At 32.3% G+C, this 14,105-nt stretch overlaps 1 protein-coding gene across 1 annotated transcript; it reads right to left on the reverse strand.

Moving 5' to 3' along the window:
- Positions 1-6,028: 6,028 nt before the first annotated feature.
- On the reverse strand, positions 6,029-11,142 carry LOC128161024 (ficolin-2-like). The gene is made up of 6 exons (XM_052824289.1): positions 10,864-11,142; positions 10,282-10,369; positions 7,605-7,744; positions 7,201-7,297; positions 6,746-6,910; positions 6,029-6,282 (listed from the first exon to the last, which is right to left on the reverse strand). The coding sequence occupies exons 1-6, from the start codon at positions 11,125-11,127 to the stop codon at positions 6,029-6,031; spliced, it is 1,008 nt and encodes a 335-aa protein (XP_052680249.1). The 5' UTR covers positions 11,128-11,142.
- Between the last annotated feature and the right edge of the window lie 2,963 nt (positions 11,143-14,105).

Consider the following 14,105-nt stretch of genomic DNA (forward strand, 5'->3'; position numbering starts at 1 on the left):
TGTATATGTAGTATTCTTGCCAGTATTGTATATGATATTGTGTAGTTTGGGAGTGCCTTTAAGAGAAATCTTGTTTTAACCCAGAAATAGCTCCTCCAGGATTCCATTAATTTCCTAAGCAGAGTTTACATCTCTGTTTCTTGCTCAATGGTACAAATGTTTACTGTTTTCCCCGTGACGATGTTTGAGATATTTCCCCTGTCTCCTCAGGAATTCTTCTTGTAAGTGTCTCTTTTTGTGAATATATTATTTTCACATATACAACCTCTTGTAGAATCTAGCATTTTCTCTGTCTTTTTTTTTGTACATTTTCTATGTTTCCTTGGCACGTTTGCTATGTTTTGACATTTTGTAATGAACAGTATTAATTGAAATGAATTTTGTAATAAGTTTTTTCCTGGTTAACGTTTTGATGTTTCCTCATCTTAGGAATTTATGAATTAACGAAACCTACCCTTGATATTTTAATAAAAAAATTCTGCCATATAGTTTTACTACTGTACCAAATATTGTTAGATAAAAAAATTATTTATTTAACTTTCGGATTTCCTAGGGGGTTGTCTCGAAAGTTAACACTTTTTATTTTAGGAACCTTATGTGAATTTTTTGAAAAAGCACTAATTTTTCACGTTTTCCCCATATGTTTTGTATTTCTGCCATAAGGATTTCTTTTTCTTTCAAATAAATGGAAACTATTGTAAAATATCACCAAATGGTGAAATAAAAAAAAAAAAACACGTATACTTCGTGGCTTAGTCCTGAATAATATCAAAGATGACTTTTATATCTGAAAATTAGCATATTGTGGTCTATAGTGACTTAAAAAATAATTTTTAACCAAATAACAATTTTGAAATGCTAATATGTTTCTTTTAATGCTCCGTCAATCCTTATTTTAAAATCGTCACCGCCTCGAACAAAAATACTTTTTTTCGTTATTTTAATGCATAGTTAAAACACCGGGAAACATTGGCGCCATTTTAGCATTTTAGCCTATCAAAGCCATGAAATCAAAAATTTTTAATTTATAACGTTACATATAACGTTATTTTTTGTAAAGAAACACAAATTAAAAGAAAGTTTTGAACTTTGCAACTACGGCTGCATGGGGGAAAAAAAAGATGCGCAAAGTCATGCGCACTCGAACTGTACTATACCTCGTTAGCATATTTTGTAATATTGTTTACACGTATCTTTTTAATGTTTTATTCAAAGTGCTACAAAATTGAAGCCCCCCCCCCCCCGGCGTTTCTAAGCCTGCAAAAAAACCCCAAATCATGACCATATGTATTTATATGGGATCGTAGAGTGCATGATTAAATCAAACTCGGAATCTAATTTATCGCTTTTTATGTTTTGAATGTGTTTTTCTTCGTGGAACTCTACTGGCTGTAAGAAATTTAAATCTTTGATACAAATTTGGTTTAATTGATGATAAATTGTAAGCTTATTGTTAGATGTTGTGCAACGCAAAATAGCTTCGAACAGTCAATTTTGATTAATTTAGTTTTATACTTGACAACGATTGATCAGATTTACTTCATGTTACTATTAAGGCACCATTTGGAATAGGGCACGAGTATTTAAAGGAATCGAAAAAATTACAATGAGTTGGTTTATGGCTAGTAAGCACATGTTGTTGTTTTGGCTGGTATTCGTATATCCGGTTATTTTCGCGTTGAACTAATGTTCGCGATATTTTTTAAATCGTTAGATATTCAAAACGCAGCGATTATATCCGGTATTCTTTGCTATATATAAGAAACATTTTTAATCACAAAAAATGACTGAAGCAAATTAAAATCGTACCACCTCTTTCCTATTTTTGCAAATTTTAACACTCTAAGAAACCCGGATATACGGTTTTTACGATGTAGATATGATTGAGATACTGGCGTAGAATATGACTTTTTTGGCGTATAAACAATATTGAACTTTATTTTGGGTTTTTAAAGATAGACACTTATTTGTATGACGTCACTGCATTTTTCATTTACGGAATCAGTGTGATCGTTATACATATATTTTTTGTACACAGGTTTTCGTACTTAATAACATATTTGAATGCTAAAAATGCTTACATTGATTTTTTAAACAAAATTTGATAGTTAAATGAAGAAAATACTGTGGAGTCATTAGAATTGAGTGTAGTTAAATTTTCGTAGTATTCTGACTTAGGTTGCCTTACCTTAATTTACATCTTCGACAAAAACAAATTTAGAAAGAGTTGTGCTTCTTACTGAAATCCGACACAATCTAGAAAGGACTATGTGCGGTATAATGCATTTTTTGCGCCCAAAATTAAAGTTTTATAAAGAGCTTAAATATAAGATGAAATATATTTGAAATTAAATTGAAAATAAGTGTGTAAAAGGTTTTCATAACAGTGACGTCATAATGTAGAAATCATGTCATGAAGATAGTCTTATTTTATCAAAGTGATGTTTTGTAGCAAAATATGGGTGTTTTCCGATGGTTTTTCGACTAGGAAACATCGAGCACAGGCTTGCTCAAGTTCCCATTTTTTAGTATGATGTGTATAACTATATGAATAAAAACGTATGTTAAATTCATACTTGACAGACCTGCGCTCTATACTTTTGAATGCAAAATATAAATGCAGAAATGACAATATTGTCATTTATTTGCAATTTTTTTAAAATTGGGTCATTTATGTGACGTCATAGATAAACAGCGAATGAGAAATGGTGACTAAAATCAAGATTAAAGGGATAGGCATCCTCTGCACTATGATTTAAAAAGATTTGATTTTTATGTGATAGTATTGAAAAATTAGTTAAAATCGGGGGCAGATATTTGACCATACCAAATATAGTCCTTTCATTCCCGCAAATATGCAAAAGAAACTTAATCCACTTAATTGGCACCCACGAATTTGAATGATTGTACTGTATATTGCTTCAGAAAAAATTGAAGACCTTCAAAAGGCAAGCATGATTTGTTATATGAAGTACTTTATCTAAACGAATTGGGGTTAAACTGTTTTATTGCTTAAAAATAAGATGAAAGCACGAAACTTATTAGAATGTACGTGAAAAATATTTTGTTATCTATTATAATTATCTGTGATTGTTGATGAGAAATTATTTTTGTTGTTATGGCATTGTTGTAATAAACAAAACATGTATCATGATGAATGAAAATAATGTATATGTTATAAAATAAAAAGAAACTCATTTTAATGTTTTACCTTTTTTATGGTGGGAGTTTAATTGAACTTGAAAGTAATTTATTGACTGTTGGATATGAGTAATGTTCGATTTAGTTACATGAAAAGGCCCAAGTAAGTAAGCAGGTACTTGATTCCATATATTTGTTTATGCTCTAAAATCGAAGTCTAAAAGTCTAAAACTGTACGTACAATCACTCCTGCCACGCTGGTACAACAGAAACCATGTCAGTTTTTAATAATTTAATGCTATTCGAAATCAATGCTTTCAATTGATGAATTGCTGCTTGGCGATCTCACGTTTCACAGATTTCAGCTTCTTTGATGGGTCACGTGACGATATTGGTGTGACACGGAGATTTATTGGCTTCGCTAAATTCTACTGTAACTAGGTACTCATGATCTTTCATACCCGGAAAAGGAGAAACATTACAAGAATAGCAATTTCTCAAAGCAATGAGTAAAAGACTTGAAAGTTTTTGCGTATAGCGGCCTAAGAAAGTGTTTAGTTTGTTTTTGTTACGAGTGAGTAGTCGCTTACAATGGGATATCGAGCGAACAAGACGAAGGCAGGAAACAAAGGTGGGAAAATTTGTAAATTAAACCCTAGAGACTGACAAAATTAAGCGGAAAAAATGGTTCAGTTGAATTAAAGTCGGCGCCTTTAAAGATTTTCTCTATGTATTCCTGTATAAAAATTTATCCCCCAATTGTGGCCCCACCCTACCCCCGGGGACCATGATTTGAACAAACTTGAATCTATACTATCTGAGGATGCTTCCACTCAAATTTGAGCTTTCCGGGCCTAATAGTATTTGAGAAGAAGATTTTAAAAGATTTTCTCTATATATCCCTATGTAAAACTTGATCCCCCCCATTGTGGCCCCACCCTACCCCCGGAGACCATGATTTGAACAAACGTGAATCTACGCTACCTGAGGATGCTTCCACTTTAATTTGAGCTTTTCTGGCCTGATAGGTTTCGAGAAGACGATTTTTAAAGATTTACTCTATATATTTCTATGTAAAACTCGACCCCCCTCTTGTGGCCCCTCCCTACCCCCGGGGACCACAATTTGAACAAACTTCAATTTACACTACCCGAGGATGCCTTCATATAAGTTTAAGCTTTTTAGGCCGAATAGTTTTTTGAGAAGAACTTAACGTCACTCTGGCATAGTGTTGCGTTTGAATTTCACGCAAATGACGCCGAAAATGAAATAGGTCAGATTTAATGCCGTAGAGCAAGGGCATATGCTTAATCAAGTATCCTGAAATTTTACATGTGTGATCAGTATATCCTCATTATATCAAAACGTGCTGGGACCTGTATAAAATCGATACGCATTTAAAAAAAAAAATAAGTGTTAACTGTGGCAAATTTTTGTTCATACACTCTTTACGTTGAATTTAATAATTGTTCTTATTTGAATATTCAAAGCTTCCAGCACATTTTAAATTTTAAAATGTCCAGTTTTCAAGTTAGAAACAGAAATAAATATGTTTGTTTATGTTAAGCCTTTGCTATGCTTTTTCGTACCGGGTATTAATCCTGGTTCATTTATTTTTAGCAGTATCACGTGACAGGGGATTCTCAACAGACTCAAAAATTGCTCATGCGATAGCAAATTATCTATATCTGTATATTAACAAAATATCGCTTCGTGTAACAGATTTTTGGAATAAAGTATCAAAATTATTCAAAGGTTTATATTTTTTGTGTTAGATATTGCTATTTTTTATGGACGCCCTTAACATACATGTAGCTGAGAAAAACAAAATAAAAACAAAATCTAATCATACACTATTTTATTTTCATAAGATTGCATTTTAAAAATGACAACATACAGTTTTCGTTTCTTTTTCCTCAGTTTTTTTTTTCATCGAAGTAGCTGTTGTTACAATTTGAACATGACAAGCAACAGTTTACATATTCCATTTGAAACAGATTTAATCATGCTTTAGCTTAATTGGACGGGTCCTTCTCGATTAAACGTTGCCGCGTCCTCTGGAAATCAGGACTGCGTTTTAAAAAAGAACTAACGACAAAGTCATCAATATTTTTAGTCTCGTGGAATAATTTTTAAAGAACAAAATTTGTATAAAACCATTTATTTTACACTATTTTGATTTCAGTTATTATATTTTGCAGGCATTAGATTAAAAAAATTGATTAGTTCGTGATTAATTAGTGTTCATTAATTTGGTCTTATGTCGTAAGTTCTTTTGTAAAACGCAGTCCAGAAGTTATATACATGTAACTCGTGACTGTTCTGAGCTGACTTAGCGGGAAAAGTAGGTACCACAATCACACACACCAAACAAGATTGCAGGTTTCCCGAGATGAGTATATTACTCGGTCGTGCCTGCAGTGTTCCCGAAATATAAATGTATAAGCACATATGATAATAACATGTTTATAGATATTTGTAAACCAACCGTTATATATTTTTATTCTTGTTAAAGTTATCAACAAAGAGAATAATTGTTTTGTGCATATTTCAAAGACTCTATCAGAAAAAAAATAGAGTATGTATGTTCCTTTCCTGACCACATGGCGGTGAATTGTTTGAAGTCAGAATACCAGAGATATCGTTACTTTCTGCATGTAAACAATTGGCAGTTACTCTTGTCTTTGAATTTTTTTTTCAACTACAACGAATGACACGTGAACTAGCAGTTAGAAATGAAAGTCAAGAAGGACTATTATTAAGTCATCACATATTAGAACAACCCATCGTTATCGTATTCAAAGGATATATATATATGGCGCCATTTTATATATAACACGTTATACGTATTCCAGTATTCCAAACTCCAAGATGCTTTTACCGGGGTTTATTTTACTCGCCTAACCATGAGTTCAGTCGATTTCAGCGAATAGTATGCGTTACGCCATTTCCTATAGGTGACCCCTACATTGAACAAATCGTTGCTCCCTGCCAAGTAGAGGCCGTTAACATTTGCACAGGTACAACCCTTGTGCCACCATCCAGACTTCAATGTAATGCCACAGTTATGTGTAATAACATCAGTGTCCTGGTCCCATGTTGTAAACTTCATATTGTTCGTGGATGTCGAAAAACAATCTTCTACAAATAAAAAAAAAAACAAAAAAACAAAAAAAAAAAAACAAAAACAAAACAAAGAAAAAAAAAACCCCATAAACACAATTCGTATTGTTATTTGATACTGCTAGGTTTAATCTTGTTTGAAGTTGTATAAACGCTGTAAAACAATGGGTTTATTTCTAAGTAAATATGTACAATTGTAAAATGATGGGCAATTTTTTCCCCAATAGGTCTATAGAAAAATTACTGTTAAAAGAGTGTTACTGAAAAAGACGCATCGGAGGAACTTTGATATATATTTTAGGTTTAAGATAACGGATAATTTTGCCGCTGACAAAACTGAATTTTGTTGTAGGGGCGGATATTATCATGATCCAATTTCCTAACCGTGAAATAAAATTTTTTCCAGTATTAAACTTGATTTAAACACACAGCATAGTCAACAAAATTTTTGAGACGCATCTAATAGAAAAAAACCTCTCACCAACGTTCCCGGAGAACCCTGATACCGTGAAGGTGAACTTGGTTGATTCGTTTCCTACGTTAAAACTACTGTACTTGACGTAACGCGTCTCGTTGTCAAAGTCCTCCATGTTCATCCTCATCTCATATGTTCCTTGACTCAGAAGGTGGTGTAGTTTGTCATTACCTGTAATGATAACAGTAATGAGGGGAAAAAACCCACAAAAACTACTGAGCAGTGAAATGGGGCTTATCCTTATATTTCCTTCAATGACAAAAATTACAAAAAAATATGCAACAAACCTACATATTTTTTCACCTAGACATAAAATGAATGATGTTAACTTTTGTTTTTGTAATATATTTTGTACGTTAAATTAAAAGTTTACCAGTCTTTTAAAATCAACTAGTTTGAAAAGAAATGTAATTTACGATCTTCTTGATTAATCTGAATTTAGAACAAAGCCAGAATAATACCGAGCCAAAACTCTGATCTCAAATTTCCAAATCCGTTCTTGTACTCTATCCATGTTCTGTAAAAATCCTCAGAACCGTCTTGTCGTCTCTGGAACACCTTGAAAATAATGGAAACAATAACGTCTTCGATGTGTCTTCTTAATAAATACAGCGTTGTAAAAATAATTTTGAGGCTTTTTAGATACCATTATTATACCCTATAGATATGTCTGCACACAATATTCTCTTGAAAAAACAATATTTGTTGTGATCAAATTTCAATTTCATCATTTCAGCATTAAGGATAAAATAATAATAATAATAATAATAATAATAATAATAATAATAATAATGATATATGAATAAATAAATCTTAAATAAATAATAATAATGATAATAATAATAATAATAGTTTAATGTCGTACTGTCCAGCCACCGCCATCTTTCTCCATGTCACAGAAAACTGTCACGTGATTTAGGAATGGTATTTTTATTGTATAAAGTCCACTAGGTAGGCCACAGTTAATGTTGTGCAGAGAAGTGCAGTCATTTGGAATGTCATTGTCTAAAAAAGAAAATGGTGCATATTCATTTTGTCGACATTGGCATTTTAACATTTTAAGAACAGCAAAATGTGAGCTAAAAAAATAAAGTTATTGTGGAGAACAGTAATGGCAAAATAAAGGATTGGTCTGGGTGGAGAGATTGTGTGGCTACCTCTTGTGCCATGAAGAGGCGCAAGTAAGTAGTCACATTTAGCTATGTTTGAAACCTTTTTTAACACAACTCGATCTCCTACAATCTTTACTTATTAAGATAATTTTTTATGTATTGTCAGTGTGAAATATGAACATTCCAAAGTTTTAATCATGTTTGAACTTTGTCTTAAAGATAAACTGATTAATATCGACATGTTCCGAACATTTGAATTAATTCGATTATCTTAATTCGCTGTGTCGCACACGTATATAATTTAATTCGGGTTGTAACGCGCTTCCTGATTGGCTAAAAAATTATTTTATATCGTATAAAGAATGTTGCCTACGGCATAGTAAGGCTAACGTCAAGAACGTATCAAAACGCCTGACGTGACGTTTGAATTTTGTACATTTTACGTCATTTTAAAGGTCAAATAACCCTTTTTATATACAATGAAGAGTTTAAAAAAAAATAAATTATAAGCAATGAATTCAATATTTATTAGTTTTATACGATATAAAAGGGTTTGAAACAGTTAACTCTTTTTTTTATAAACGCTTCGCGGTTTATAAAGCGTAAACTGTCACAAACCATTTTATATCGTATAAAACAAATAAATATTGGATTCATTCCTTCAGTGAATTTCGAAGGATTTTTTTTTTCAAATAATCTTAGGTTTTACGCGGGTGTGTTAATGCAACTATGTGTTTAATGATCCTCGATATTATGGTAGTTTTTTGAAGAATTGTTTATTTGTAAGAAAACAATTCAAGTGAATGTGTTCTCTCGGGAATTATATTTCTTTTTGAAGCTGTCGCGCAATTGTATAACGTGACAGTTAAAAATAGAACATTATTTTAGCATAACAGAAAATCAGAAAGTGTAACTCTACCACAAAGTTTATTTGCTTGCATAATTTAATATGATCTTATTTTATATCCAATGAAAAAAAATAATCTTTATTTGTCACGAACCCTCTCAACCATTTCAATTTTATCAAAAATACTACGTACGTTACTTTCATTAACAACAATGAAACAAAGGATTTTAGCAGCATTTTTCAAGTATTTTAGGTCATATTCTTCTGATATTTGCCTACTTTATATTCATAATAGTATGGTATGGTATAGTATAGTATAGTAGGATTAGTGTAGTACGTACACGTTTGGCTTTTTCCTGCACACACTGAAAGAGGAAAGGTCTGTCAAGCCATATAAATGTCCACCTGATTAACTTTTTTCTCTTGCTGATAAAATAAAATATCAATGCCTGTATCATACTGATTATGTCCCAACTGACACTCATATTAATTTTGGGTATTTGTTTTAGATAAATCTTATTTCGGCATAGTTTACACTGCATTCCTATGAATTGCCTCCTGATCTTGGTCTTCTCTTTTAAACATGCTTGTGAAGTCAACGATCATTTTTTTTATGTAGTACAGAGAATTCGAAGATATAGCTAGTTTCTGGTTGACATTTTACGTCTGTGGATTTAAAATTTGGACAAGAAATAAAGATAAAATTGACAGGTTTCTTGGGTAAAATATGACATCATGCTCCTTATTGTGACGCCATATTGATCAGAGAAATTTTTACTCCATCGATCGCTGAAAGTTTCCTTAACATACCCGCGTAATTCATAGAAAAAATATAATAATGAGTTGTTAAAACAAATTAGTTGTACAAAAATAACCTCTGGTATACGGTATAGTAGATTTATCCCGATGTATAGATTTGTCTGTCGATCGGCTGAATCGTAATTGAAAGCGAACAAAAGATTACAGCTTTATATTTCTTTTACCGTACAAGTTTATCCTCAGTTGTATGCATGAAAAACACCTATGTACACAATTAGAGATACTTATTAATTATTAGACACAATGTCAAAGAAGGTTTGGTATTAATGTTTGGGAAGAAGTCATAAAGTATGTTGTTATATACCCCTGTAAGACAGTTACTATACACACAGGATGAATTTCTGCCATTCAGTGAATTGAAAGGTGACTGAAAGGTATCTGAAATGTGACTGAATGGCATATGTGTGCCATTCAGTCACCTTTCCAGACCATTCAGTTATCATTCAGTTGACTAAATGGCAGAGATTCATCCTATGATAAATCTTTACGAAAAAAAGTCCAGCATTTTGACTGTTGGACTAGAACTGTTGGATTGGAACTGTTAAAATCGACTGTTAAAAAAGACTGTTGACCGGTGACGTCACATTCCGCGAAAACGTGTTATTTGTTAGAAGGGGTATAACAAAACATTTGTTGACTGTGTCTTGGCCTTGGGCAACTGTTTGCGAGCCGGTCCGACAGATCAACTGTTGCCCTCGACCCCAGTCAACAACTGTATAATGTTTGCCTCTTGAAATACTATGGTATCCAACTTGTAAACTGACCTCTAATACAGTGGACTCTATTACTGGAGAGCGTCACACACAGGTCATCAATTGAGCATGCCAGGCATTCATCAGTGATATTCGCAGTCTACAAGAGTGCCACGATGATTTGATTTTATATGTGATAATTACCATAAACAGATATATTTAGCATATTTTTATTATCTATTGTATCTGTTTTTCAAGTGTTCTATTACGAAGGTTATGTAAAAGAATATCCAAGTTGGATTTAAGAAGATTTGATGATACTCAATAATTTCAGATGATATGAAGGAGTTGAACTCAACAAAGATTATATAATTGTAAGTCGCTGCTCAATACAAAACATGTTAACTTTATTACTCGACTTCTTTACAGTAAAGGTGATAAGTTCAGCATTGCAATGCTTTATAATTAAATAACTATCTAACTATTTAACTTTTTATTACATAACTTTTTAGTTCACTGTAAATTGCTGAAAAATAAATGTTTTTACTATTCCGGTTTATTACATCCACCAAAAAAGTAAAGCTGTAAGTACAATGTGTATTATAAATAATCAGGAAAGACAGAAAACGAAATAAAGAATAAAAAGAAACTGACCTGGTCGAGTTCAATTCTAACATAGTCAGATTTGGGTTCCGTTTCGTTTATGACTGACACGAGTTCACACAGCAGTTCCTGTTTCCGGTAGTTGACTCCACGACAAAGTTTGGGTCTGTGTCTACATTCCCGGACACACTGCTGCTGCCCAATGATCCCCATCACACGGACAACGGGACCAATATACCTCTCACCGTGAACAGTCGCAGACGTCACCCTCATATATAACGATAATAAACAAAACAGAAGCCTTGTTAAAGACATTTCTTACAAAGTTCTACCTATATTTTGTATCAGAGAGAAGAAAATCAAATGGTTCTTGTACGACCAAGTGAACTTTCCGATAATGTTCTTGAATACTGCGTGTTGTTTCTCTAGCTATAAGTACCAAATGAATTCTCTTTGAATATTACTGATGCAAGTTTAAACGAATTTCAAACCTATGAACCCCGTGCCTTATATCGTCCAAAAAAAAAAAAGAAGTCTGCATGCAATGACTATGACAAATCGGGAATATAAGATTACAAGATCGGAAATACAGTTCAAATAATAGTTACCATCGTGAACAGGATGTGATGTTTTATTTATTTTCACATGTTCTCTGTTACATCACTTGTATATCACTTTCTATAAATTTAAACACCTCCCTCCACCCCTGAAATGACAGATAGATTTGAAACAAAGAAATTGAACATATTTTTATAAAAGTGTCTAAATTCAATACTGATTACAGATAAATGATCTTATTTGACCGTGGGGAGAGCAATTATTGGCATACAGTTTATGCAAAGAGATACGAGCGGGGATAATGCTAGATAGCATGTTTACAAAATGTTTGTGCAACCCTTTTTTTCAAATTGTGTAGTAAATTGTAAGTTATAGTTGTATTTTGAACTCCCTAGAAAATCTTGGTTTGAGGTACAGGATGCTTTAATTTGATGTCTGTTAGAAAATTTAAAAGGCAATGTTAAAGAGTAAGTAGTATACAAATATGTTTATAAAATAGTAATCAATAATTCATTATATTTAATGAAAGTCAAATAAATTTCATAAAAATTATCTAATCGTGAAATTGCTGAAAAACATATAAATATACGTAATAAGGAATCATTCTTTGAATATTATGGGGTGATCAAACAAGGTCTGGCGTGATCAAATCTATCATCAAGCCCTTCAGGGTTCATAAGATTTTATCTCCCTTGATCGTATCTGATCACCTCATAATACTAAAAATCAGTAATTCCTTATTCCTCAAATAACAACCAGCAACTCGAAAATGCTTAAAAAATTGTAGGTTTAAATTGTGAAAAAAACTTATATTTTATATTCTTATCAAATAAATATTTGTTCGTTATCAGTAACGCTAATTGTAATCTCCTTTATATGTAATTCTTGTTTTATTTGCGTACAATTAAAAATCATATCTTTTTAAATTTTCTCTTTTTGTTTTCAGAGAAATGCAAATACGTCATTATATTTAAGCTTCTTTAAGTTCTTATGAGGCATCAAACATATCGGAAACGCCAGTTCATTTGATGTAGTAAGTAAAAAGGAAATGGTACAGAAGTCAACGTTTAGACAACACGGTACGAACAAAGCCCTTTTTGAAAAACCCGCACAAATACTATGTAGACATTAAATCTTCGGTTTTTCTTAATATTAAACAGAGAAGAATAGAATCAAAGTATCTCCTGCCTAATACTTTTTCAGTCTTTTCCAAGTAGAACGTACACATTAATGGACTGTATGCAGGGCTAGTTTTGCCTCGTGCTTTTTTTTGCTCTTCTGCACTTGCAAATCGCTTAGCCCACTCTTGAATTCGCCAACAAACAATAAAAAAGACACTTTTTGTAAACAATCATTCGTTTAAATTTCCCAGTCTTAAATTCTCCGCTGACATCGAGGGCGTATAGGTGAAAGAAAACAGGGGCGAAAATTTCCCATTTTCTACAAAATAACTACAAAACGTTTACACATGTATTATTTTTATTTCTTTTACATATATAATATTTTCCAAAGGCTGTTTAAAATATAGAAAAATCCATAAAGCTTCTACATCATTTGTTTGTACATTGTTAAACAATATTTTATTTTCCAGATGTACAGTTGAAGAAAAAAAATATTTCCTTGTCTTTTTTAAGGCAACAACAAGATGAAACTGATTTCCAAAGTTTGTTAATAAACAAACACATGATACATGTAACATGTTTTACATAACCATTTCATTGTCATTATATTTTACCAAAGCATGATAGAGAAATAAACTGAAGCTGCTTAAACAGATTGTATTCTATTCAAAACTAAAAGAATGATTTTAATAATTGTGTCCATGTCCGAACACATGAAATAAGAGTGGTATAATTAGTGCCCATGTCCAAACAAACAAAGTGAGGTTGGTAGGTTATTGCCTATTTCCAAACACACTATTTTAAAGTGATATGTTAATGTCCATGTCGAAACACACGAGGAAAAGTGGTAGATTAGTGTCCATGTTCAAACTCACGAAGTAAGAGTGTTTGATCAATGTCTAAGTTAGAAAACACGTGGTAGTAGTGGTGTATTAATGTCCTTGTCCGCACACACAAGGTAATAGTGGTAGATCAGTATCGATGTCGGATGTATCGACGAGGAAAGACTGGTAAATTGGTGTGCATGTCCGATCAAAGTGGTATATTAGTGTCAATGTCCGAGAACTTGAGGTAAGACTAGTATATTATTGTCTATATTTAAACACACGAGGTAATGATGGAAGATTTGTTTCTATGTCCGATTACACGAGCTTAAAGTGGAAAATTCGTTATCATGACGGAGCACATGAATTAAGAGTGGTAGATTAGTGTTCATATGGGGCACTCGAGATACAGTGCTGTCATTTTGAATGTTGAGAAGGAAAGGATAAGATAGGTTACAGGTTGTACGATACACGATATAAATACGTAAGTTGAATTATATACTCTCCTATCCTTTCATGTATCCCGTAGCCAATCATATTTGAGTATAAATTTCAGAGTGATTTTGCGAAACGAAAATAAATATAACATTTTAGATAATGTTAATTTATACAAAGATGAGGTCACGATTAAAAATAAAATTTCGTGAAAACTTAATTGGAGAGCATTGGTAAAATACAAGAAATCTAAGAACGCGAATAAACAGTACTTTGGTGTGATTTGAGAAAAATAGAACATAGGTTAATTTGATCAAATATTCGGTTATTCCTCGGCCAGGCTTTCCTTTATTGT

The sequence above is a fragment of the Crassostrea angulata genome, chromosome 8 (genome assembly GCF_025612915.1).
Source record: "Crassostrea angulata isolate pt1a10 chromosome 8, ASM2561291v2, whole genome shotgun sequence".
Taxonomy (NCBI): domain Eukaryota; kingdom Metazoa; phylum Mollusca; class Bivalvia; order Ostreida; family Ostreidae; genus Magallana; species Magallana angulata.

What these genes read in the sequence shown, in the direction of transcription:
- LOC128161024 (XM_052824289.1), bottom strand. Translation starts at nt 11,127, where the DNA reads ATGTCTTTAACAAGGCTTCTGTTTTGTTTATTATCGTTATATATGAGG. An exon ending in TAGAGTCCACTGTATTAGAG is followed by an intron (nt 7,745 to 10,281) that starts GTCAGTTTACAA and finishes TTTCTTTTTTAG; the next exon opens with ACAATGACATTCCAAATGAC. An exon ending in GAGATCAGAGTTTTGGCTCG is followed by an intron (nt 6,911 to 7,200) that starts GTATTATTCTGG and finishes TTATCATTACAG; the next exon opens with GTAATGACAAACTACACCAC.